The 27,689-nt window shown below is 34.7% G+C and overlaps 3 protein-coding genes and 1 pseudogene across 3 annotated transcripts; all 4 read left to right on the top strand.

Annotated features, from left to right (window-relative positions):
- Positions 2,007-9,555, top strand: LOC18611495 (protein argonaute 5). Its single transcript, XM_018125284.1, has 23 exons — positions 2,007-2,584; positions 3,027-3,244; positions 3,346-3,495; positions 3,610-3,743; positions 3,882-3,991; positions 4,119-4,222; positions 4,745-4,883; positions 4,992-5,108; positions 5,189-5,296; positions 5,388-5,459; positions 5,902-6,021; positions 6,109-6,259; positions 6,334-6,455; positions 6,548-6,685; positions 6,764-6,906; positions 7,003-7,065; positions 7,145-7,208; positions 7,574-7,700; positions 7,793-7,866; positions 7,981-8,075; positions 8,174-8,205; positions 8,307-8,486; positions 9,366-9,555. Exons 1-22 carry the CDS (start codon positions 2,141-2,143, stop codon positions 8,480-8,482), a joined length of 2,901 nt encoding a protein of 966 aa, XP_017980773.1. The 5' UTR covers positions 2,007-2,140; the 3' UTR covers positions 8,483-8,486; positions 9,366-9,555.
- On the top strand, positions 12,668-13,615 carry LOC18611496 (histone H3.2). The gene has a single exon (XM_018125296.1). The coding sequence runs from the start codon at positions 12,795-12,797 to the stop codon at positions 13,203-13,205; it is 411 nt and encodes a 136-aa protein (XP_017980785.1). The 5' UTR covers positions 12,668-12,794; the 3' UTR covers positions 13,206-13,615.
- On the top strand, positions 16,166-22,704 carry LOC18611497 (annotated as a pseudogene).
- Positions 26,473-27,179, top strand: LOC18611499 (histone H3.2). The gene has a single exon (XM_007047776.2). It carries the CDS (start codon positions 26,567-26,569, stop codon positions 26,975-26,977), a length of 411 nt encoding a protein of 136 aa, XP_007047838.1. The 5' UTR covers positions 26,473-26,566; the 3' UTR covers positions 26,978-27,179.

Genomic DNA, 27,689 nt, shown 5'->3' on the forward strand with positions numbered 1-27,689 from the left:
ACTTGCAAAATAAAAAGTGATGTTGATAAGGATTAGAAAAGTGTAAATATAGTAAGTATCATGGAATTAAAATATGTTCATTGTATTGCAATTTACAGAATATTTCTAAAAATTCATAATATTAGAAAAATAAATGGTATTGATAAAGATGTACAAGTATCTTTGTTAGGTATTTTGAAATCTTGAATATGTTTAATTACACATTACATTTTACGAAGAATTTTTGTACTTCCATGAATATTAAACTTTAGTATGTTCTTAAAGTAAATATTTGATCAATTAATTAAATTTACGTGTCCTTATTAGCCCTGGTAAGATTTGAACTAACCAATACTAGCACTTGCAAATAAAAATGATATTGATAAAAATTACAAAAGTGCAAGTATAATAAGTATCCGAAATTCAAATATATTAATTACATTGCATTTTATAGAACATTTATTAACTTCTATGATATTAGTAAAATAAATGGTATTGATAAAGATACCAAGTATTTTTAGTAAGTACCTTATAATTTTGAATATATTTAGTCATACATTACATTTTGTAGAGAACTTTTGTACTTTATGAATATATATTAAACTTTATTGTTGTTAAAATAAATATTTTTTTTCTTATGAAGAGCAGCATTCATTTCATATCATGATAAATGAACAAAAGACAGTCAATGGAGCAAATAAATCTCCAGCCACCAATAAAACAGACTTGCAGAACACCAAAAAATACATCTGCAGGGACTACATCCTCCTGCAAACCCCAGCAACCGACATTTACAAGCCCCCAAACCTCACAGAGATTAGCATAACGTCATACCACAATGCAGACGATCTAGTCAAAAGAACAAAACAGAACTAACCCCTATACATCAAAAAGAAATCATTCACAGAGACAGTAGAAACAATGGCAAAAGCAGGAAAACAGTCCCCTGAAACATAAATCTCCCCATTTGGATCACTTACAGATATTGTCGAAATCCAAAGGGCAAGCACGTTTAGCCATCTGGACAATCCAGGCCAGCCTCGTACCAGCTCGCAACTTCATCACCAGCATCTGAAAGAACCCACAGAGGATGCATCTCTCTCTGAACCCAAGCCTTTGCCAAAGAATCTGCTACTTCATTTGCAGATCTTTGTATTTTCTGACAACTTCACTGCTTCAGCTTTGACTTGAACAACTCCAAACGCATCATGGTAGATCTATATTTCCAAGACACAGTAGATGGCTCCTTAGCCCACTTCACCACATTCTCCGAATTGCTCTCCACAATAATACCATCAACACTACCCCATTTAGATGCCACAACAATTTGAAAAACCTTTTTTATTAATTCAATGAATTTATGAATTCTTAATATCATCAATAAGATTTGAAGTTGTAGATACCAGCATTTGCAAAATAAAAGTGTTGTTGGTAAAGATTAAATAAGTGCGAGAATAGTAAATAATGTGAACACTTAAATTGTTTAATTTCACTTTACTATACAGTCGAGATTCAATATTATATTTTGAAAACATGCATCCTTCCTTGTTACGAAATTAATGACTTTTACTAAGACCTCAACATCCTCCTCAATGTGAAATTAATGACTCACTGTTAAAACTATGACAATCTCACCTACTCTAATAAGAGTCTGTTAATTTTAATGACATATCGTTATTACCAATTTACCAGCAGAGTCATTCGGATACCAACTATATCAGTTTATTCCGACTTGCAAAATTTGCCCTCTAACCTTACAGTTTTATCCCCGTGAAAAGTATCTCACATGTTAAAAATGATGTCAACCCTTCAAAATGCCAAAGCAGGTCAAAGTCGATAGACGTTTTCGTACAAAAACAAAAGAAGAAACAAAAGGTCATAAAGACTCATCCGACATTTGTTAGAAGAATGAGGGCAAATTCTTCGTTTAAAGCCACGTCATAGCCGTCACTGTCCTTGCACCTATAAAATCACTCATTGTATACGCACGTCTTACCAAGTCTTCTCTCTGTGGCTTTTATAAAGAAAGGCTCACTTCTCTTCAACTGGTTTTTCGGAGCGTCATTTCGAAAGTCTCTACTGCTAACGGTATCATCTTTGTAATCAGTTTCTCGCCTTTTGAAATTTCATCTTGACACAATCTCTCTACCGTTTAACGGCAATGTCTGGACGTGGCGGTCGCCGACGTGGCCCGGGACAGGACTCCGGTAGCGGTCAACCGTCGCCGTCTCTCTCTCGCGGTGGCGGCAGTCGTAGAGGAAGAGGTCGTGTACCCTCTGGTCCTCCTCCTTATTCCTCTTACACTCCGCCTCGTCCTCAGGTGGCTCCTACTCAGCCACCTCCTCCTTCGGCTCCGTCGACGTCTACGGCTCCGGCGTATCATCCTTTGTCGAGTTCTGGTGCGGAATCACTGATGAGAGAGGTCTCGCAAAAGCTTACATTGGAGCCAGAGTCTGCGACGACTGCGCCTCTTCTTCCTCCGTCGTCGTCAAAGGCGATTAGATCAGCCCAAAGGCCAGGTGTAGGTCGGGACGGTGAAAAATGCAAAGTCAGAGCCAATCATTTCCTCGTTAAGTTTGCTGACAAAGATCTTCATCACTACGATGTAACTCTCTCTCTCTTCTCTTTTCCTCTCTGTCTTTCCTATTGATTTTTGGCCACTCCTACTCTTGTCATTTGCTGGCCTTCCTCTGTTGTTTTAATCGTTTTATTTTTGTAAGTTTTTTCTATCTCTGTCTTTTTTTAATTTTCTAGTAAAAATTTTTCTGTTCGTGGAAGGCTTATAGTAATTTCTTTTATAGATTTTTTATTTTAATTTATGTTAGAAGCAATTATGGAAGATTTTAACTCTTTATTATATGCTTAAATTATTTACGCTATTCTGTTTATTCCTCATTCTTTGAGTTTTAGTGGTTTCTTCTGTTTGGTTATTTATTTACCTCAATTCCATTTCTGTTTTCCTTTGCATTTTTTTCCGTTCTCTCTTTTTTTGAGAGCTTTTTTCCCTACTCTTTTAATGGCTTTTGGTACTTTATTACGGGTTATAGGTTTCTATAACTCCTGAGGTAACCTCAAAGAAGACGAACAGAATTATAATGCAACAACTCACTGACTTGTACAAGCAGTCACACCTTGGTGGCCGGTGTCCAGCCTACGATGGCCGCAAGGGCTTGTACGCAGCTGGTGCTCTGCCTTTTGAGTCGAAGGAGTTTTTTGTTAAGATAATCGATGAAGACCAAGGTCGTGGTTCATCCAGTTCAGCAACGTAATATTGTTTTATATTATGATGGTGTCTATATGCAATTTCGTTTTTATTTAGTATCATTGTTGTCTAAGGGTTATTTGTTTGGTTGTCTGTTATTGCAGGAAGGAATGGCAATATAAGGTGGCGGTCAAATTGGTATCGAAACCTGATCTTCATTATTTGCGGGAGTTCTTGCTTCGAAGGCATTTCGAAGCTCCTCAAGAAACTATTCAAGTGCTGGATGTTGTTCTTAGGGCTAAACCATCAGAGAAGTACTCGCCTGTTGATAATCTATAGAATGTTCAGCATTTGTTGTTAATATATTGCTGAAACTAAACTTATATGCCTCTGTAGCGGATTAATCTATTTGAAACGTCCTTTTGCAGTTATACTGTGGTGGGAAGGTCATTTTTCCACCCAGATTTAGGTCCAAAAGGAGAGCTTGGTAATGGAATAGATTACTGGATGGGGTATTATCAGAGTCTTCGACCCACTCAAATGGGTTTATCTCTTAATATTGGTAGCTATTCCATGCTTGTTGTTCCTTCAGATTTGTGTAGCCACTTGTACTTAATGTTTTAGTTGTAGTTGTATTATCAGAGTCTTCGGCCCACTCAAATGGGTTTTTTCTTTTCAAATCTCTGGTTTTGCTTTACAGATGTGTCTGCTCGATCATTCTATGAGCCACTTTTAGTTACGGACTTTGTTACCAAACATTTCAAGCGTACAAGCTTGAAAAGGCCTCTGTCTGATCAAGATTGTGTTAAAGTATTATTCTCCTTATCCTTCTGTTCTTACTATTTCTGTGTATAGTCACTTATTTGTTTCAAAGTGTTTTATATCATCAAAGTGGTTGAAACTTCTTATATGTTGTTTCTATTTCCATGATTTTTAGCTGACAACGGCATTGAAAGGGGTGAAGGTGCGACTTATCCACATGGCGTATGCAAAAACTTGCAAGATCGTTGGCATATCCAGATTGCCAATAAGCGAGTTAACGTGAGTTTGTTATAATTGCTCATAATTATTCGAAGCTATTTGAAATACTAAAGTACCTTTTTTGGGCCAGTATGGTAGAACTGTTTTTGGGTGATCTCTGTTCAGTCACAATTCGATTGCTTGTGGCAGTCCCATATGTTTACTACCCAAATAAGTTCCATATTCAAATCGATCAGAGTTAATAATCAACTTGTTGCAGAATATATTTCATGCTAGATATGTGAGTCAATAGCTACCATCATCGCCGTGCAAAGAACCCGTCTGGATAATTCTGAAAAGTAGATTATAAAGTATTTGAATGGGATTGTGAGGGATATCTCAGGGAAAAAGAGGTGCTTTACAAGATGAGGATTTCTGTAATAAGAAAAATAATTATATAACATTTGATTCCAGAACCTTATTTTCTCTGTTATATTGTCATCAATGATGTAATTCTCTTTTTTTTTTTTTTATTAATCTAACTCCTTTTCTCTCTTCCTATTTAGTTCTATTATACTTTTGTGCAATTTTTGGTTTTGTTAGGTTTACTCTTGACGACAAGAAAACAAATGTGTCTGTGGTTCAGTATTTCCTTGAAAAATACGAAATTGTGCTTAAACATCCATCGTTGCCTGCCCTTCAATCTGGAAGTGAAGCAAAACCTATTTACTTGCCAATGGAGGTTCAGTTTATATGGATATGGAATTATTTTCTTCTTATTGCTTTTTTACCACTTTCTATACTGATATTTTTTACCCTTCTCCCCTATATGATTTTGTTTGTTATGCAGCTGTGCCAGATTGTTGAAGGACAGAGATACACAAAAAAGCTAAATGATCAACAAGTGAGAGCTCTGTTGAAAGCAACCTGTAAACGTCCACCTGATAGGGAGAGGGATATTAGAAGGGTACAGCAACATTGAGATACTCACTTTTTTGTTGATTAATTAAGAACAATGGTGTAACTTGGCATATCGTGTTGCTGCAGATGGTGAGCAATAATAATTTTAACGGAGAAGAGCGTGTAAGTGAATTTGGAATTCATGTTGGACAAGAACTTGCACTCGTTGAAGCGCGAGTTTTGCCTGCTCCAGTGGTAAGTTCATCCCAAAATGTTATATTTCAAGAGAAATCATGCTTGGTGTTTTATTATGAAATATGATGTTCGTATGTTTTGGTTGCTGCAGCTTAAGTATCATGATACTGGACCAGAAAAAAGTGTTAAACCTAGTAAAGGGGCATGGAACATGATCAACAAGGTGCTATACTAGTTTTCTTTGACTGTGTCGTTCATTTCCTTTGGAATAAAAAAATAGAGAAACCAGAACCAAGTCAAGATGATTGGGTCAGCCCTTTCTTCTTGCACCAAAGATTAAATTTCCAAAGGAACTGGAGTTGCACATGTTTCCGCATTGTATGTTTGACATTGTAATGTGTCTTAAATTCTTTTGGGGGCTTTATTTTGGATAAGCTCTGGGCGTGATTGGAGCATTTATAATACTATATCCAGCTGAAAATTTGGGGAATCATGCTTTTCTTGGCTTTGAGGTTTCGAGGAATGGTGGTCTCTTTGAAGTTACTAGTAATAGAATCCTATTTACATAGCCCTCGGAACCTGAAGGCAATTGTAGTCATTTGCATGAAGTGTTGCTACACCAGGATTTTCACTGATTATTTTTTTTTTGTTTTTTGGTTCTGCAGAAAATGGTCAATGGTGGGGAAGTGGATAATTGGACTTGTGTGAACTTCTCCTCAAATTATGCAAATATTTCAAATGACTTCTGTACACGATTGGTGGAAATGTGTAATAACAAAGGAATGGTATGCTGTGCAGTTTCTTACATGCAGATTTTTTGTTTGTTATTAAGTAATTGACTGACTTGATTTTTCATCTGCTTGTTATACAAGGTATTTCGTCATACCGCTGCAGTCCCTATCCGTTCAGCTCATCCTTTTAGAATTGATCAAACTCTGCGAGATGTTTACGAGGAGTCTACAAGGCAGAAGAGGCCACTTAAATTGTTGATAATTATTTTACCTGATCAGAGTGGCTCATATGGTAAGAGATCCAGATTTAAAATGTATTTCGATGATTCTAGTATCTCTTCACAAATAAAATCTTGTTGCTTACAGGGAAAATTAAACGAATATGTGAGACAGAGTTAGGTATTGTTTCTCAATGTTGTCAGCCCAAGCAAGCTTCAAAATATTACCCTCAATATTTTGAAAATCTTGCTCTGAAGATCAATGTGAAGGTATTTTTTCTGCCTCATTGATTATTTGGGATTTTGATGTTGGCTTCTTTTGGTATTTTCTTAGTCATCTTTGAGAATTGTAAATTTACCAGGTTGGGGGACGTAATACCGTGCTGAATGATGCCATTGAAAAAACAATTCCTCTTGTGTCTGATGACCCTACAATTATATTTGGTGCGGATGTCACTCATCCACAGCCTGGGGAAGATTCTAGTCCTTCAATAGCTGCAGTAAGCATAGTCATGTTCGCCATTGTCTCTTTTCTGTTTCTGCATCTAGTTAAGAGCTAGGTAATTGATTGGCTGCAGGTGGTTGCTTCAATTGATTGGCCAGAGGTAACTAAGTACCGAGGAATAGTTTCTGCACAGCCTCATCGAGAGGAAATAATCCAAGATCTCTATAAAACAGTTCAGGATCCTCAGAAGGGTGTTGTTCCTAGTGGAATGATCAGGTATGGAGGTGAATATGGTTTTATTTTTAGGACTGTGTTCAAGTGTTATTGGAAGACGTCTTCTTATTTCCGTCAAGAATAACTTGTTTTCTTCAGGGAATTGCTTATCAGTTTCTATAAATCAACTAGAAGAAAACCTTTAAGGATTATTTTCTACAGGTAGCCTTTGTTTCTGATCACCCAAATTCTTGAATTTTTTCAGTGACATTGCTGATCTTGCGTTTTTTTAATTTGGCAGAGATGGTGTTAGTGAAGGCCAATTTAGTCAAGTTTTGCTCTATGAAATGGATGCAATTCGAAAGGTATATTAAAGGTTTATTTTTGGTGGTGGAAGGGGGTGGGGGTTTGTAGGACTATTCTCTCACGTGGACTAAGTAACAGCTCAGTGTCTTTTGGAAAAAAAATCTTATTGAGCCCGCCATCAGCATGAACTATAAGTATTGTCTTGTAAACTCGTAACTCCTATTATTTTGAAAGCTATGGAGTCTGTTATATGGTTCTTTGATTATCAAATTACTCGGGCATTTCTTTAAATGGAAAATACAAAGATTGTATGGAGTTCATGATTTTTCAACTAGCATAGCATGCTTAATAATGTCTGCTACTTTTTAGTTGTGCAATGTTTGGTCTTTGGGCTTGCTGATGCCAGCAATTGTATTCCTTCCAGGCTTGTGCATCAATACAGGATAATTATATGCCACCAGTTACATTTGTTGTGGTGCAGAAAAGGCATCGTACTCGCTTATTTCCTACTGACACTGCCTCAACAGATAAGAGTGGCAATATCGTAGCAGGTAATAAATGTCATAATAAGGATTGATCATATTCTCTGGACCTCCCTTGCTGCAGTATTGTATTAACTTTTTACCACAACCATGTTTTGCAGGTACTGTTGTTGATACTATCATTTGTCACCCCACAGAATTTGATTTTTATCTCAATAGTCATGCTGGAATCATGGTAAACTAGACTTGCCTTCTAATATGATGATCAATTTATACAATTATTGATATGCTTCCTCTGTCTGATTTTAGTTTTTCTTTTAAATTGGTATTCGTTATTTTTGTTATGTAGGGAACAAGTAAACCCACTCATTACCATGTCTTGTATGATGAAAACAAGTTCACTGCAGACAACTTCCAAGTGCTCACAAACAATTTATGCTACACGTAATGGGTTTACATCTTTTTCTATAACCTGAAATAGTGTGAACAGATAATTCTCAGATTAGTTCTACTTATTATATGATAATTCTACTCATTTACAGGTATGCAAGATGTACTCGGTCGGTTTCCATAGGTTAGTGATTTTTTGTTAACTACTCTTAAATTTGTTTTCAAGTTATCATCAGTTTATATCTAAGCCAGTGTTAATAGATAATATGACAATTACATTTCTAGTGCCTCCTGCATATTATGCTCATCTAGTAGCTTTTCGGGCACGCTATTACATAGAGGATGAAACTTCAGACAGTGGCTCTGCAAATGCGAGACGGAATGCAAGAGACAGAAACGTGGAGGCTCAACCTCTCCCAAGCATTAGAGAAAATGTGAAGGAAGTCATGTTTTACTGCTGAATAGGTGTGTATTTTTCTGTTTATGTTTTTATTTAGGTTTCTTCCACTAATGCATTGTTGGTTAATGGATGGTTCTGTAGTGTATCTTGAAGCCTTCAACACTATACATATATGTTACATTTACATTGCCTTAGGTTGATTTTGCCAATAGCTTTTGAACATTTTGTTTATCCCTGGAAGTTGGGGACTGCCCTCCTGATAATTCCTTTTGGTTCAAGGCTTTGTTTGGTTTTTGTGTACATGTCACAGGTTGAGGTTTTCTTGAGCTGGATACTTTTGAATCATATTGCTCAGTTACTAAGGTTAAATGTCAGACAAAAATGCTAAATAAATTGATTATAGTGACCATATTTTCTTAAGGCAAATACCATAACAAAAAGAAATAATTCACAATTTAAAATAAATGCAAAAAAAAATTGTGGAAGAAATTTCATTGCAAAAGTATTCTAGTTATACATAAGATCGATATGGTTCTTACATAGTTCATTAACTCCTATCTATAAAATAGATATTTTTCCTACATAGTTTGTTAGTGTCTATATTCTATCCTGTCCTGATATTGTTGGCCTTCAAGAAAAATGCGTTCCCTCCTCCAGTTGGAAAGCTAGCTTTAGTTGTCCATTTTAAAATAGCATTTTAATTTTTCTTTTCCGTATCTTGATCCTTCTTTAAAAACCAAAAGGATTAAAGGCTGAAAAGCAGCAGTTGCTGCAAGCACTCGCACAACCCTTCGTTGTTCAATTCTATTTGATGCCCATTTCTCATTTTGTTTGCACTAATAGCTCTCTGCAATCTACAAAATAACCCTGTTAAACATTTACTGTAATGCAATTTTAAAGTTACAAATATATATAAAAGATTGAGTGCAAATCTTCAATTACAGGATAAGTTAGGAAAAGGAAGAGGAAAATACCTGTGGATATGAATGCTGAAATGGGTGATTGCGATTATGGGCAATCATATGCCCATTCATCCTCTCCTCATGTTGACTTGCAAAGCCTGGAATCTGTGCAAAAACCTGGAGGTATCGACACTATGAAGTTTAGTATTCATCATTAACCATAAAGTTGAAGTGAGCCTATCAACTCATAATCATACTTATTCAATGGTTTTTAGTTAATGAAAGACTTACCATAATAATTAAACATTGGATATGTTGGAGTAATTGGAGTGCTGAAGGGTCCCGGTATTCTTCCCATTGTTCGTTGTGTGAGCAATTTGACAAAAATATCTTCTCTCCTCTTTAGTCTATGCCATGGGTACATGTAGAGGTTTGCGGTGAAACATGATAACGACAAGCAATCAGGTAATTAACTCATTAAAGCTCCATTATTAAACAGAAAAGGATCAAGGCAATCCTGTAACCCTGTCACATTATAGATGCACTATGGAAGAAAAATGAAATGCAAAATACTATAAAAGATGCCTACTTATTGAGGGATTCTAAGGGTAAGTTTGAATCCCAAAGTTAACTCTATCAAAACAAAAGAAACTTCCAAAACTTTTGCGGATTTGGAAGAAAGTAAATATTAAAATTAATAAGCTGCACCTGCATATTTATCATTGAGGATTCTAATAGCTTGCTCAACTTCTTCAAGCTTGGAAAAGCACACAAAACTAAAACTCCAACTTATTTCATTATCATTTCACATAATCTTAACAAATTTAACCATTTCACAGTTGTTAAAAATTTTTTCAGTTAGTTTCCATCAATGTCATCATTTATGTGTTTTATATACACGTTGAAACCCTAAGAGATCAAAAAAATAAAAGAATTTAACAAAATTAAAAAAAAAAATGCACCCATTAGAAAACTTGTGGTCATTTTCTCCAAACCTTATTTTGTTGAATTTGTTCCCATGGCATTCCCTAAATTTGATGCTGAAGCATATGTTAGCGTTCTTGTTTCTTCAGTGCCTTTGTTACATATAACACTTTTGCAATTTATCATTAGTTTTATTCTCGTCACTAGAGGGTGACCTATGCGTTGCACCTAGGTATTTCTAACAAAAGAAGTATCATAATAAATTTTGATTTAATAGTGATTAAAATAATATATGTAGAAATAATTGTATCATGATTATTTGTTTTACAAAAAGTATCTTATTTGTTAATTTAGTAGGAACAATCAAAATACAATAGAATACGTAAATAAAAATAAAAGTTACTGAAAAAGCACAAAAACAATAAAAGCAACGAATTCATCCAAAGAAAGAAGACTCCATGACTGTGAGAGTACCAATGTTGATTATAAAAGCATTCAATATTTATTTGAAGTATAAAAAAGAAATAGAGGAATAAAGTAATAATACGCATAATTATTATCGAGAAAACAATTCAATCACAATCCTTAAATATTTATCCAAAAATAAGAAACACATAAAATTATAACAATCACAATAACATTAACATCCACACCAAATGCAATAGGAGGCAAAATAATAAAAAATTTGATTTATTTTCTGTTCAAACAAAACAAAATTAAAAGCAAAAATGAATAAATGCTAGGAATTTTTTTTAAAGCGCTTGCTATTTTTAAACCCCGATTACAAACTCACCATACATACACAACAACAACAACATGCTACCATGTAAAACTTGAGTAAGTGAAGATATTCCTTTACAAATAATAAATGGAAAAGGCATCAAGACCAGAAACATCCAAATGCAAAAGGAAAGAATCCAAAAAAAAAAAAACACAAAAAACAAGAAAAGCCAATGAAACAAATGGACAATAATATGCGCAAAAGAAAAAAAATCAAAGCAAAATAGAGAACTTGCAAAACATAGACAAACCTGCAAACCAGAGAAAGTAAAAAAGCCATTAAATACTAAGAAGAGAAGAAACAAAGCAAAGATCAAAGCACCTAAACACAAAAAGACCTAAACAAAAGACTGAGAAAGAATCACAAAAGATTAAAAAGGTAATTCAAAATCCAACAAACACATAATACCAAGACAAAAATCTCCTCACAACCCAGAGGAAAATGAATATTAATTATCATCATTAAAAATTTCTTAATTTTAATGAGGACATACTATAAATTATCTTTCGTTTTAATTGATCTTTTTTTTTTCCTATAACATTAGAAAAGAAGTAAAAATCAACGAAAACAATCTTGAGTGAATTGAGTTCAGAAACAATAAGAAAATAAACAAAAAAAAAGCCTGTAAAAAAAGAAAACCCAAATCAAAACAGAGAAAAACAAACCTGCAAATCACACAAAGCAAGAAACCAAAAGAAAACCATAAAGAAAACAATGAGAATGAAAGCAAAGAAAAACCATAGAGGAAGAAGGCAAACAAAAAAAAAAAAGGTTCTAGAATAGAGCAAAGAAGGAAATAAACGAAGAAGACAAAGAAAAAAGGTTCTAGAATAGAGCAAAGAAACAAATAAACTAAGCAGACAAAAAGGAGGACTGGAATAGAAAACAGGAAAATACAAAAATGTCCTCGATAAAATATTAAAAACTGAAACGCACTTAACGAAAGGAAGAGAAAAAATATGAAGACCCGAAAAGTCCCTCAAAATCCAACAACGACTAATGGAGCCACCAAAGTATCTGCTTTCCCCTAAGAGGGAATCAAGTTGGTTAAATCACATTCAAACCCGTTGAACTCAACCTACCCAAAGGCTTTTGAGCTCCAAACCCTCAAATTGGAAAGCAGTGTTTTCCCGTTGACACGTAAAATCTTTCCCTTTGGAAAATGTTTTCAATCTTCCAAATAGCTTTAACTCCTGAAAATGGTTTTTGAAAAACATTTTCTGCAAAACAACGGACCCTTTTTTTCAAAATTTTTAACATTTTTTCCAACAAAATACCCAATGCCTCGTTCTTGATTTGGTCAGTTCTAGTAACATATGCGTCTTTGGGCCTCCAGTTGATTACAAACTTGCCTTCCAAAGCTTAACAAAAGTAGTTTTCAAAACGACAATCTTTTTCCGCGCACAACACCAAATTCGGCAAAAATTTATTTCAAAATTTTCACAGTTCCCAGCCCTCCAAAATTTCCATGAAAGGGCGTGAAATGAAGATATTTAGCGCCTAAACAAACAAACCCTATTGGTCCTTTCCATTTCACGCGGATTACAATCCCCGGCACTCCCTCTCTCCACCGTACGATCAAAAAAAAAAAAGGAAAGATCCTCCCCACTCCAAAATTTCCCAGTTTTCGAATCTCCCACGCTTCTAAGCTCCTCTATATGAAACCCCCAAACCCCCACCCAAATTTCGCATCCCAAATCTTCTCTCATTTTCTCAAGAAGCAAACAGCAAGTCACTGAAGCCCCATTCCACTTTTCACTTTCCAAATGGCTCGTACTAAGCAAACCGCCAGAAAATCCACTGGAGGCAAGGCACCAAGAAAGCAATTGGCTACCAAAGCCGCTAGAAAATCAGCCCCAGCCACCGGCGGAGTTAAGAAGCCACACAGGTTCAGGCCAGGAACCGTGGCCTTGCGTGAAATCCGAAAGTACCAAAAGAGCACCGAACTCCTGATCAGGAAACTCCCATTCCAAAGGCTGGTGAGGGAAATTGCCCAGGATTTCAAGACCGATCTGAGGTTCCAAAGCAGCGCCGTTGCGGCTCTTCAGGAGGCGGCTGAGGCTTACTTGGTGGGTCTCTTCGAAGACACCAATCTGTGCGCCATTCACGCTAAGAGGGTTACTATTATGCCTAAGGATATCCAGTTGGCTCGGAGGATTAGGGGTGAGAGAGCGTAGATTTAACGACTTTATTTTTATATTTATTTTGTATTTTTGGGGTTTGATGTGGGAAATATGAAGGTGTAAAGTTGTGAGAATTAGATGGTAATTCGATTTTTAAAGTTGGTTTAGGTTAATGTCCTTCAATACTGTGCGTTTGTTTTGGAAATGGCTCGGATTAGCCTAAGAAGTCCGGGCCGTGAGGAGGCACGCGGGCTCCCTTCAGTAGCCCAAGGGACCCGGCGCCGCTTCGGCGCTATTCTTCTGGTTGTGCGGGTGGCAAAACGGTGCCGTTTTTGGCACCCATGTATTTAAATCCCTTTCTCTCTCCTCATTTCCCAAAAAGAAGGTTGTCAATTTGGAAGTTGAATGGTGTACAATATCCAAAGGTTTCTAATGATTAGATGATGGGGAGATTTGCTAGTTTATTTGGTCGTGCGTACATCTCTTATTTATTCTCCTTTGTTTCTGCAATTTTACAAATTGATCGGAGAAGGAGGGCGCAGTCCACTGTGCTTCAAATGTGGCAAAAGCCATTCACATGAAGAAGTTTTCAGTAGAATACATTATTTTATATTCTGTTTTCCTCTTTGAATCTTGGGTTTTCACATGATTCCTTTCTTTTTGTTGTGGAAAGCCTTATCAGATGTCTTCTTTCTTAATATAATAAAACTTCTTAGATTCGGAACCAATATTGTTTAGTACATAACACATGTAAGTCAAATTAAAAAAAACAAAAGTTATTTCCTTTTTTCTTTCCTTGAACTTTGACTTGCTATAAGATTGTCTAAATAAGATAGCCTAAATGTACATTTTAAAATCTAATGTTTGTTAAATTGCTATATGAAAATCTATTTATTATTTTATTTAAAGTAGGATAACTTTTTCGATGGTTTCCATTTAAAGAAAATTGATAATAGAAGGTACTAAATATAGTTAATTTTTCTTAAATGAATAAAATTCAAAATGTTGTATCTCAATTTGAATGAAATAATATGTTGATTTTTGAAATAAAAGTTTGAATAATATTAGATATTGAAGTTAGATTTGGTAATTTTGGACACGACACATTAACACGATAAGAGAAGATACGAGTTAAATAGGTTTTTGGTTTACTTTTAACGTGTTTTGTATTTGACACGACAAACACGTTTACTTAATCGTGTTATGTGTTTAAACGTGTATACATGACACGTTTATTAACTTATTAAACATTAATAGTTAAAAATTATTTTAATGGCAATAAAGGTCTATTGTCTTTAATAGCACATCATTAGTACAATTAAAGCCCACTCTAATACAAATTATCACATTTCATATAAACTTGTAAGGTATTGTTCACTTTCACTCGCTAACGTCATGGTTGTTTTCCTATAAAAAGCGCCCCACATGTTGAAAAAGGTGTGAACCTTTCAATATTGTCTCATCTAACTCTAGTGTCTGGTAATGTGAGATTAATAACTCGTTATTGAGATCATAATATCTTTCATTACTGAATATTAAACTTTATTGAGTTGTTAATGCAAATATTGAATCTAATATGGAATCAATTAATTGAATTAATAAATCCTTAGTGTCATCGTTAAGGTTTGATAAAGATGTTTAACGTGTATGTATAGTAAGTATCATGGACACCAAATATGTTCTTTGTTTTGCTTTTTATAGAACATTTTTTGAATATAAGATTATTAAAATGGATCTTATTTATGAATATGTGTTAAGTATTTTTAATTGGTAAATACCACGAAATTATGAGTATTTTAATCATATTTTGTTTTTATAGAAAATTTTTTTTACTTCTGTTAATATTAAACTTTGTTGAGTTGTTAACACAAATATATAGTCAATTAATTGAATTAATGAATACTTACCATCATCATAGAGATTTGATAACGATGTTAACCGCATATGTATAGTAAGTATCATGAACACTAAAAATTTTCATTGGTTGCCTTTTTTAGAACATTTTTGAACTTTTATAAGATTAGTAAAATATGTGTAAATATTTTTAATTGGTAAATATTGTGGAATTATGAGTATTTTAATCACGTTGTGTTTTATACAAATTTTGTATACTTCCATGAATATTAAGCTTTACTGAGTTGTTAGTGCAAATATTGAAATAATTAATTGAATTAATGAATTCTTACTGTCATCATTAAGATTTGATAAATATATTAACCGTGTGTGTATAGTAAGTATAATGGACACTAAAAATGTTGGTTGTATTACCTTTTATAGAGCATTTTAAAAGGTAATACAACGAATATTTTTGAACCTTCATCATATTAGTGAAATAGAACTTATTTTTAAATATACATCAATATTTTTAATTGATACCTTTCAAAAAAATATTTTTAGTTGATAAATATCGTGAAATTATAAGCAATCACATTTTATTCTTTAAATGAAATTTTTTTAAACCCATGAATAGTAAACTTTATTGTGTTGTTAATTCAAATATATAAGCAATTAATGGAGTTTATGAATCATTAATGTCACTAGTAATATTTGAAGTAACTATATCAGAACTTACAAAATAAAAATAATATTATTAAAGATGAGAAAAGTAACAATAAGTTACAATTCAATTATATTTATTACATTTCATTTTATAGAACAATTTTTTCACTTATATGTTATTAGTAAAAACTGACCGAGTTATCGCACTGTCGAGGAAAAAAAAATATCATGGGTTAAAAAGGAAAAAGAAAACTGACACCCCACCCCGAACCCTTAAAATTCGTACCCATTACGGCTAGTACAACCCATCAAAACTTCAGCAATGCCAAAGTCGTTAACGTTTTCGTACAAAAAGAAAAAGAAGAAACAGGGCCATAAAGACTCATCCGACATTTTGTTAAAGGAATGATGGCAAATTCGTCATTAAAAGCCACGTCTTAGCCGTCACTGTCCTTTCACCTATAAAATGAGGCATCGTATACACACGTCTTCCAAAGTCTTCGCTCTGTGGCTTTTATAAAGAAAGGCTCACTTCTCTTCAACTGGTTTTTCGGAGAGTCATTTCAAAAGTCTCCACCGGTAACCATATCATCTTTGTATTCTGTTTCTCGCCTTCTGAAATTTCATCTTGACACTATCTCTCTGTCGTTTAGCGGCAATGTCTGGACGTGGGCCGGGAAGGGACTCTGGTAGAGGTCAAGCGTCGCCGTCTCTCTCTCGCGGTGGCGGCAATGCTAGAGGAAGAGGTCGTGAAGCTAGTGGAGGACGTGGACCCTTTGGTCCTCCTCCTTATTCCTCTTACACTCCGTCTCCTCCTCAGGTTGCTCCTACTCAGCCACCTCCTCCTTCTGCTCCTTCGACGTCTACGGCTCCGGCGTATCATCCTCCGTCGAGTTCTGGTGCGGAATCACTGATGAGAGAGGTCTCGGAAAAGCTTACATTGGAGCCAGAGGCTGCGACGATCGCGCCTCCTCTTCCTCAGTCGTTGTCAAAGGCGATTAGGTTCTCGCAAAGGCCAGGTGTAGGTCGGGAAGGTAAACAATGCTATGGTAGAGCCAATCATTTCCTCGTTAAGGTTGCTGACAAAGATCTTCATCACTACGATGTAACTCTCTCTCTTCTCCTCTCTGTCTTTCCCATTGATTTTTAGCCACTCCTACTCTTGTCATATGTCGGCCTTCCTTTTTTGTTTTAATCGTTTTATTTTTGTAATTTTTTTCTCTTTTGTTCTTTTTTGCTTATATCTCTGTCCTTTTTTTTTTGGTCGTGGAAGGCTTCTAGTAATTTCTTTTATAGATTGTTTTTATATTTTAATTTGTGTTAGAAGCCAATTATGGAAGATTTTAACTGTTAATTATATGCTTAAATTATTTACGCTATTTTCTTTATTCCCTATTTTTTGAGTTTTATTGGTTTCTTCTGTTTGGTTATTTATTTACCTCATTGCCATCTCTGTTTTCTTTTTCATTTTTTTCTTTTCTATTTTAATGGCTTTTGGTACTTTATTACGTATTATAGGTTTCTATAACTCCTGAGGTAACCTCAAAGAAGATGAACAGATTTATAATGCAACAATTCGCTGAGTTGTACAAGCAGTCCCACCTTGGTGGTTGGTGTCCAGCCTACGATGGCGGGAAGAGCTTGTACACAGCTGGTGCTCTGCCTTTTAAGTCAAAGGAGTTTCTTGTTACGATAATCGATGAAGACCAAGGTCGTAGTTCATCTAGTAAAGCAAGGTAATATTGTTTTATACTATGATGGTGTCTATATGAAATTTCGTTTTTATTATCGTTTTTGTCTAAGGGTTATTGGTCTGGTTGCCTGTTATTGCAGGAAGGAACGGGAATATAAGGTGGCGGTCAAATTGGCATCGAAACCTGATCTTCATTGTTTGCAGGAGTTCTTGCTTGGAGGGCATTTGGAAGCTCCTCAAGAAACTATTCAAGCGCTGGATGTTGTTCTTAGGGCTAAACCATCTGAGAAGTACTCGCCTGTTGATAGAATGTTAAGCATTTGTTGTTAGTAATTATACGCCTCTGTAGCGGATAAATCTACTTGAAACTTCCTTTTGCAGTTATACTGTGGTAGGAAGGTCATTTTTCCACCCAGATTTAGGTGGTAAAGGAGAGCTTGGTAATGGAATCGATTATTGGAAGGGGTATTATCAGAGTCTTCGGCCCACTCAAATGGGTTTATCTCTTAATATTGGTAGCTATTCCATGCTTGTTGTTCCTTCTTAAGATTTGTGTAGCAACTTGTACTTAATGTTTTAGTTGTAGTTGAACTGGTTTTCCTTTGCAAATCTCTGGTTTTGCTTTACAGATGTGTCTGCTCGATCATTCTATGAGCCACTTTTAGTTTCGGACTTTGTTGCCAAACATTTCAAGTATACAAGCTTTTCAAGACCTCTGTCTGATCAAGATTGTGTTAAAGTATCATTCTCCTTATCTCTCTGTTCTTACTCTTTGTATAGTCACTTATTTGTTTCAAAGTGTTTTATATCATCAAAGTGGTTGAATTTCTTATAGGTTGTTTCTATTGCCATGATTTTTAGGTGAAAAAGGCCCTGAAAGGGGTGAAGGTGCGACTTACGCACATGAAGTATGGTGCAAAAACTTGCAAGATCGTTGGCATATCCAAATTGCCAATAAGAGAGTTAACGTGAGTTTGTTATAATTGCTCATAATTTTCTGAAGCTATTTGACATACTAAAGTACCTTTTTTGGGCCGGTATGGTAGAACTGTTTTTGGGTGATCTGACGTTCTGTCACAATTGGATGCTTGTGGCAGTCTCATATGTTTACTACCCAAATAAGTTCCATATTCAAATCGATCAGAGTTAATAATCAACTTGTTCCAGAATATATTTCATGCTAGATATGTGAGTCAATAGCTACCATCTTCGCTGTGCAAAGAACCGGTCTGGATAATGCTGAAAAGTAGATTTTAAAATATTTGAATGGGATTGTGAGGGATATCTCGGGAACATAGAGGTGCTTTACAAGATGAGGATTTCTGTAATAAGAAAAATGATTGTATAACACTTGATTCCTGAACCTTATTTTCTCTGTTATATTGTCATCAATGATGTAGTACTCTTTTTTTTTCATTAATATAACTCCTGTTCTCTCTTCCTATTTAGTCTTATTATACTTTTGTGCAATTTTTGGTTTTGCTAGGTTTACTCTTGACGACAAGAAAACAAATGTGTCTGTGGTTCAATATTTCCTTGAAAATCACAAAATTGAGCTTAAACATGCATCGTTGCCTGCCCTTCAATCTGGAAGTGAAGCAAAACCTGTTTACTTCCCAATGGAGGTTCAGTTTATATGGATATGGAATTATTTTCTTCTTATAATTTTTTTACCTCTTTCTTTACTGATAATTTTTACCCTTCTCTCCTAAATGATTTTGTTTGTTATGCAGCTGTGCCAGATTGTTGAAGGACAGAGATACACAAAAATGCTAAATGATCAACAAGTGAGAGCTCTGTTGAAAGCAACCTGTAAACGTCCACCTGATAGGGAGAGGGACATTAGAAGGGTACAGCAACATTGAGATACTCACTTTTTTGTTGATTAATTAAGAGCAATGATGTGACTTGGCATATCATGTTGCTGCAGATGGTGAGCAATAATAATTTTAACGGAGAAGAGCGTGTAAGTGAATTTGGAATTCATGTTGGACAAGAACTTGCACTCGTTGAAGCGCGAGTTTTGCCTGCTCCAGTGGTAAGTTCATCCCAAAATGCTATATTTCAAGAGAAATCATGCTTGGTATTTTATTATGAAATATGATGTTCGTATGTTTTGGTTGCTGCAGCTTAAGTATCATGATACTGGACCAGAAAAAAGTGTTAAACCTAGTAAAGGGGCATGGAACATGATCAACAAGGTGCTATACTAGTTTTCTTTGACTGTGTCGTTCATTTCCTTTGGAATAAAAAAATAGAGAAACCAGAAAGAAGTCAAGATGATTGGGTCAGCCCTTTCTTCTTGCACCAAAGATTAAATTTCCAAGGGAACTGGAGTTGCACATGTTTCCGCATTGTATATTTGACATTGTGATGTGTCTTAAATTCTTTTCGGGGATTTATATTGGATAAGCTCTGGGCGTGATTGGAGCATTCATAATACTATATCCAGCCGAAAATTTGCGGAATGATGCTTTTCTTGGCTTTGAGGTTTAGAAGAATGGTGGTCTCTTTGAAGTTACTAGTAACAGAACCCTATTTACATTGTCCTTGGAACCTGAAGGCAATTGTAGTCATTTGTATGAAGTGTTGCTGTACCAGGATTTTCACTGATTATTTTTTTTGTTTTTTTGTTCTGCAGAAAATGGTCAATGGTGGAGAAGTGGATAATTGGACTTGTGTGAACTACTCCTCAAATTATGCAAATAGTTCAAATGACTGCTGTACACGATTGGTGGAAATGTGTATTAACAAAGGAATGGTATGCTGTGCCGTTTCTTGCAAGCAGATTTTTTGTTTGTTATTAAGTAATTGACTGACTTGATTTTCATCTGCTTGTTATACAAGGTATTTCGCCATACGGCTGCTGTCCCTATCCGTTCAGCTCATCCTTTTAGAATTGATCAAACTCTCCTAGATGTTTACGAGGAGTCTACAAGCCAAAAGAGGCCCTTAAGTTGTTGATAATTATTTTACCTGATCAGAGTGGCTCATATGGTAAGAGATCCAGATTTAAAAAGTATCTAGTTTCTCTTCACAACTAAAATCTTTTTGCTTGCAGGGAAAATTAAACGAATACGTGAGACGGAGTTAGGTATAGTTTCTCAATGTTGTAAGCCCAAGCAACCTTCAAAATTAAGCCTTCAATATTTTGAAAATCTTGCTCTGAAGATCAATGTGAAGGTAGTTTTTCTACCTCATTGGTTATTAGCGATTTATGATATTGGCTTCTTTTGGTATTTTTTTAGTCATTTTTGAGAATTGTAAATTTACTAGGTTGGGGGACGAAATACTGTGCTGAATGATTCCATTGAAAAAACAATTCCTCTTGTGACTGATGTCCCTACAATTATATTTGGTGCGGATGTCACTCATCCACAACCTGGGGAAGATTCTAGTCCTTCAATAGCTGCAGTAAGCACGGTCTTGTTCACCATTGTCTCTTTTCTATTTCTGCATCTTGTTAAAAGGTAATTGACTGGTTGCAGGTGGTTGCTTCAATTGATTGGCCAGAGATAACTAAGTACCGAGGAATAGTCTCTGTACAGCCTCATCGGGAGGAAATAATCCAGGATCTCTATAAAACAGTTCAGGATCCTCATAAGGGTGTTGTTCATAGTGGAATGATTAGGTATGGAGGTGAATATGGTTTTATTTTTAGGACCATGTTATAGTGTTATTGGAAGATGTCTGCTTCCTTCTATCAAGAATAACTTGTTTTCTTCAGGGAATTGCTTATTGCTTTCTACAAATCAACTGGAAGAAAACCTTTAAGGATTATTTCTACAGGTAGCCTTTGTTTCTGATCACCCAATTCTTGAATGTTTTTAGTGGCATTGTTGATCTTGGGTTTTTTAATTTGGCATAGATGGTGTTAGTGAAGGCCAATTTAGTCAAGTTTTGCTCTATGAAATGGATGCAATTCGAAAGGTATTTTAAAGGTTTGTTTTTAGGGGTAGAAGGGGGTACAGGGTTTGCAGAACTTTTCTCTCACTTGGACTAAGTAACAGCTCAGTGTCTTTTGAAAAAAAAAAATTATTGAGCCTGCCATCAGCATGAACTATAAGTATTGTCTTATAAACTAAAAACTCCTATTATTTTGAATGCTATGGAGTCTGTTATATGGTTTTTTGTATATCAAACTACTGGAGTATTTATTTAAAATGGAAAATACGAAGAATGTATGGAGTTCATGATTTTTCAACTAGCAGAGCATGCTTAATAATGTCACCTACTTTTTATTTGTGCAATGTTTGGTGTTTGGGCTTGCTGATGCCAGCAATTGTATGTCTTCCAGGCTTGTGCATCAATGGAGGAGAATTATATGCCACCTGTTACATTTGTTGTGGTGCAGAAGAGGCATCATACTCGCTTATTTCCGACTGACAGTGCCCCAACAGATAAGAGTGGCAATATCGTAGCAGGTAATAAATGTTATAATAAGGATTGATCATATTCTTTGGATCTCCCTTGCTGCTGTACTATATTAACTCTTTACCACAACCATGTTTTGCAGGTACTGTTGCTGATACTATGATTTGCCACCCCACAGAATTTGATTTTTTATCTCAATAGTCATGCTGGAATCCAGGTTAACTAGGCTTGCCTTCTAATATAATGATCAATTTATATAATTATGATATGTTTCTTCTGTCTTGTACTAGTTTTTCTTTTTAATTGGTATTCACTATTTTTGTTATGTAGGGAACAAGTAAGCCCACTCATTACCGTGTCTTGTATGATGAAAACAAGTGTACTGCAGACAGCTTGCAAGTGCTCACAAATAATTTGTGTTACACGTAATGAATTTACATCTTTCTTTATAATCTGAAATAGTGTGAACAGATAATTTTTATATAGTTCTTCTTATTATATAATAATTCTTCTCATTTATAGGTATGCAAGGTGTACTCGGTCGGTTTCCATAGGTTGGTGATCTGTTCGTTAACTACTCTTAAATCTGTTTTCAGGTTATCATCCATTTATTCCTAAGGCAGTGTTAACAGATAATATTATGATTACATTTGCAGTGCCTCCTGCATATTATGCTCATCTAGCAGCTTTTCGGGCACGCTATTACATAGAGGATGAAACTGCAGATAGTGGCTCTGCAGATGCAAGACGGAATGTAAGAGACAGAAACGTGGAGGTTCGGCCTCTCCCAAACATCAAAGAAAATGTGAAGGAAGTCATGTTTTACTGTTGAATAGGCATGTCTTTTTTTGTTTATGTTTTTATTTGAGTTTCTACCACCAATGCATAGTTGGTTATCTTGAAGCCTTCAACACCATACATATATGTTACATTTACATTCGCTTGAGTTAATATTGCCAATAACTTTTGAACAATTTGTTTATTTCAGTTACCAAAGTTAAATGTGGCTGTGTACAGAGTAAAATTATTCTCAGAATTATGTTTAACAAAAAATATGTTTTGAAATATGATTTTTTTTTTTTGCCTTTGACATGCAATTGTATTGAGCTATTTGCTACCTGAGGGGCTAAACTAAAATGTTATAAATCATACTTTATTAGTCCTTCCATATATCTATTATTTTCTCTCTTTTTAACTCTTGCATAGTAGACATGAATCTTGATCGATTTTGCATTAGTATTCTCTAGCCATTTCCAGAATAAGAGTGAGAAAATGGATTGTAAGAACAAGTTGTTTTTGGTGCACATGAGTTAGTTTAAGTGGAAGGGTCCAAGAAGAATAGTTAGGAAATGGAAAATAGAATTTGCTTTTGATCATGTGAAGAAGTTCGGGGAACAGATTGGAACTGTGGATCTCACCTTCTTCGAAGAAGACTAAACCAAGCTTACATTGTTATATAACTGTTATAGTAATAAAGGGGATATTAGCCAAACCGATAGCCAATCGTGATAGTTTAACTGAATTCTAGATTTCCAAACCTAAGCCACCCTATAGCATCAAATATCAGTACGAGAAAAAAAATACTAAATTAATTGATCATAATGACCACATTTTCTTAATGCAATACCATATCAAAAAGAAATAATTCACTATTCGAAATAAATGCAAAAAAAAAAAAATCATTGCAAAAATATTCTAGTTTTGCATAAAATAGATATGGTTCCTACATAGTTCGTTATAGTTCCTATATATAAGATAGATATGGTAGTTCATTAGTTCCTATACATAAAATAGATATACGTTTCCTACGTAGTTCATTAGTTCCTATGTTCTATCCTGTCCTGGATTTGTTGGCCTTTCAAGAAAAATGCATTCCCTCCTCCACTTGGATAGCTAGCTTTAGTTGTCCATTTCCAAATAGCACTTTCGTTTTTCTTTTCCGTAGCTTGATGGTTCTCTAAAAGCCAAAAGGATTAAAGGCTGAAAAAGCAGCAGTTGCTGTTGGCACCCGCACAACCCCTTCGTTGTTCCCTACTATTTGATGTCCATTTCTCATGTTATTTGCACCAACAACCCTCTGCAATCTACAAAATAATCCCGTTAAACATTTACTGTGATGCAATTGTAAATTTATAGATATATATAAAAGATTGGGTGCAAATAATGACAGGATAAGTTAGGAAAAGGAAGAGGAAAATACCTGTGGATATGAATGCTGAAATGGGTGATTGCGATCATGGGCAATCGTATGCCCATTCATCCTCTCCCATGTTGACTTGCAAAGCCTGCAATCTGTGCAAAAACCTGGAAGTATCGACACTGTGAAGTTTAGTATTCATCATCAAACATAAAGATGAAGTGAGCCTATCAACTCATAATCATACTTATACAATGGTTTCTAGTTAATGAAAGACTTATCATAATAATTAAACATCGGATATGTTGGAGCAATTGGAGTGTTGAAGGGTCCTGGTACTCCTCCCATTGTTCGCTGCGTGTGAGCAATTTGACAAAAATATCTTCTCTCCTGTTTAGTCTGTGCCATATGGATACATGTAGAGGCTTGCGGTGAAACAGGATACCTACAAGCAATCAGGTAATTAACTCATTAAAGCTCCTTTATCAAACACAAAAGGATCAAGGGAATCCTGTGACGCTGTCACATTATAGATGCACCATGGAGCAAAAAAGAAATGCAAAATACTATAAAAGTTGCCTACTTATTAAGGGATTTTAAGGGTAAGTTTGGATCCCAAAGTTAACTCCAGAAATTTTATACCATAATCAAAATAAAAAAACTTTTAAAACTTTTGAAGATTTGGAAAAAGATAAATACTAAAATCAAATTGAAATTAATAAGCTACATTTGCATACTTATCATTGAAGATTCTGATAGTTTGTTCAGCTTTTTCAAGCTTGGAAAAACATAAAAAATCAAAACCCTTCTTCTTGAAATTATCAACATAACTAGAGCATATAGAAAAGATCTATAGATACTGTGAGTACATGTTCAGTTACCAGCAGAGAAAAGCGAAGCTTAGAAAAATATAGTAGTTTTACGGATTTTTGCTTTACATACATATTCTTCCCTTTGATATCGCGACCATTAAGTTCTTCAATAGCTTTTTGGGCAGATTCTGGTGTTTCAAACTGAACATAGCCGTACCCTTTGCTGTTTCCATTGTCAAACACTTGAACTTTTCAAGACAAAATATTTCCATAGTTTGCAAAAATTGCTTGAAGCTTCATGTTGTCGATTGAGGAGTCCTAGTTCTGCCAAGTATCCAAGTTTCCCAATCAATATATAAAAGCAAACGTCTAATTAACATAAAATGCTTCACTCCATCAAAAAGAATATAGAAATACGTACCTCGACAAAAAGATTTGCATCATCATTGGGTTTATACTCATCATGTGGCCACGTCATTCGAATGGCTTTACCATTCATAAGTGTATTGTTCCTTGTAGCCATGGCTACCATTGCTGATCATCAGGAGAAAAAAAAAATTAAATTAAAGTATGCAAATTGATAATAAATATTTATATATATATAATGTAAGCAAGCATGACCCTGATGTACATCTTAGTTTGTTAAGTCTAATTAACTTATGGTCCCATGCATGGCGTAAAGAAGAAACGCAGTATGATGCATCATTGTTTGTTGATTGCAAGATCTGCTATCTATATATACTTAACTAATTTATGATCATTAAAGGAATTTCATAAGAGAACAATAGATGACAATAATATCAAATATATATTTAATGGCAGAAAAGAAAAAATATTTAACATATCGATTAATGCTTTTTTCAAAATTTTTAATATTTTTTGCCAACAAAATACCCAATGCCTCATTCTTGACTTGATCACTACTTGTCATAAAATATAATCTCTACAAATTTACTCGATAAATTAATAATTTTGGTTAAATAATATTTTTTGTCAATATCGATATAGGGTCAATATGATATATAAATAATTTATTAAATTCATAATTTACTAAAATTAGAAGATAATACATTTTTAAAAAAGACACATAAATCCTACTTGATATATAAATTAATAGTTTTTTTATACATCAAGATTATATATACATATGTCTCAATTAGGAAATCAATGTTATTTGTTTTTTTTTTAAATTGATGTCTCCTTATATCTTATCTCTAACTTTTCTTACTTTATTAAAAAGCTCTAATGTAACTTTCTCTAATTATAAAATAAAATTATACAATGTAATTATTATTTTGAGTATGTCTTTACATGAGACATGTTTTAATACAGAACTATCATCTTAATTGATATATAAATTAATAAATTATTGATTAAATAATATCTTAATTAATTAATAAATTTTTATGATCACTTGGATATTAATTTATAGAAATATAACTATATATGCTTATTTAGGCTTTCAGTTTATAATAAGCTTGCTTTTCGAAGCTTAATGAAAGTAGTTTTCAAAACGACAACCTTTTTCCGCGCACAACGCCAAATACGGCAAAAATTTATTTCAAAGATTTCAAAGATCCAAACCCTCCAAACTTTGCACAAAAGGGCGTCAAACGAAGATATTTGGCGCCTAAACAAACAAATCCTATTGGTCCTTTCCATTTCACGCGGATTACAATCCCCGGCACTCCCTCTTTCCACCGTACGATCAAAGAAAAAAAAGAGAAAGATCCTCCCTCCACTTCAAAATTTCCAAATTTTCGAATCTCCCACGCTGCTAAGCTCCTTTATATAAAACCCCCTAAATCTCCACCCAAACTCGGCATCCAAAATCTTCTCTCATAATCTCAAGAGGCAAACAGCAAGTCACTAAATCTCCTTTCCACTTTTCACTTTCCAAATGGCTCGTACTAAGCAAACCGCCAGAAAATCCACTGGAGGCAAGGCACCAAGGAAGCAATTGGCCACCAAAGCCGCTAGAAAATCAGCCCCAGCCACCGGCGGAGTTAAGAAGCCACACAGGTTCAGGCCAGGAACCGTGGCCTTGCGTGAAATCCGAAAGTACCAAAAGAGTACCGAACTCCTAATCAGGAAACTCCCATTCCAAAGGCTGGTGAGGGAAATTGCCCAGGATTTCAAGACCGATCTGAGGTTCCAAAGCAGCGCCGTTGCGGCTCTTCAGGAGGCGGCTGAAGCTTACTTGGTGGGTCTCTTCGAAGACACCAATCTGTGTGCCATTCACGCTAAGAGGGTTACTATTATGCCTAAGGATATCCAGTTGGCTCGTAGGATTAGGGGCGAGAGGGCTTAGATTTACTTGCTTTAGTTTTGTATTTGTTTTGTGTGTTTAGGGTTTAATGTGGGAAATATGGAGGTGTAAAGCTGTGGGGAATTAGATGGTAATTTGATGTTTAGAGTGGGATTAAGGTTAATGTCCTTGAATGCTAAGTGTTTGTTATTGGAAATGGTTTTTATTACGGAAATGAATTACCTTTTCTTAATTGGGGAATTAATTGGTTTTGTTATTGTCCTTGATCGGGATATTGGCTTTCTTTTTCCTAACTTCTGGTTGAGTAGTTTGACCTTTTTTTTTTAATTTGACTCATTTTGTGGTGCTACTGATATCTCCCTGTTTTCTATTGAAAGCTAACGGATACAACACTACGTAAGAACAGTGTCTGCTTTTGGTTTCTCCACCCTTCTTTCATACACTTTTGCATCAGTTTTTCTATCTCTCTTCTTTTTTTTTTTTTTTTGCACTGTTGTGGTAAAATATCATTTGCTCCTTTTACAATAAAAGAGCAATTCTATTCTGTTTCACATCTTATGATTTATTTTTTAATATTACTTTATTTGAATATTAATCTATCATTTTATCTTTATTTAGACGCAATATTTTTTTTATTTTTTCATATGTTAAATAGATAAGTAAAAATAATTGAATGTAATGATGGGATATCTAGCTAATTTAATTTCATTAATTTTTTTCAATTTAAATAAATCTTATCTAAAAAGTAATTTTG

Source organism: Theobroma cacao, chromosome 1 (assembly GCF_000208745.1).
Source record: "Theobroma cacao cultivar B97-61/B2 chromosome 1, Criollo_cocoa_genome_V2, whole genome shotgun sequence".
Classification (NCBI taxonomy): Eukaryota; Viridiplantae; Streptophyta; class Magnoliopsida; order Malvales; family Malvaceae; genus Theobroma; species Theobroma cacao.

What these genes read in the sequence shown, in the direction of transcription:
- LOC18611499 (XM_007047776.2), top strand. Translation starts at nt 26,567, where the DNA reads ATGGCTCGTACTAAGCAAACCGCCAGAAAATCCACTGGAGGCAAGGCA.
- LOC18611496 (XM_018125296.1), top strand. Translation starts at nt 12,795, where the DNA reads ATGGCTCGTACTAAGCAAACCGCCAGAAAATCCACTGGAGGCAAGGCA.
- LOC18611495 (XM_018125284.1), top strand. Translation starts at nt 2,141, where the DNA reads ATGTCTGGACGTGGCGGTCGCCGACGTGGCCCGGGACAGGACTCCGGT. An exon ending in TTGCCAATAAGCGAGTTAAC is followed by an intron (nt 4,223 to 4,744) that starts GTGAGTTTGTTA and finishes TGGTTTTGTTAG; the next exon opens with GTTTACTCTTGACGACAAGA. An exon ending in TGATCAGAGTGGCTCATATG is followed by an intron (nt 6,260 to 6,333) that starts GTAAGAGATCCA and finishes TGTTGCTTACAG; the next exon opens with GGAAAATTAAACGAATATGT.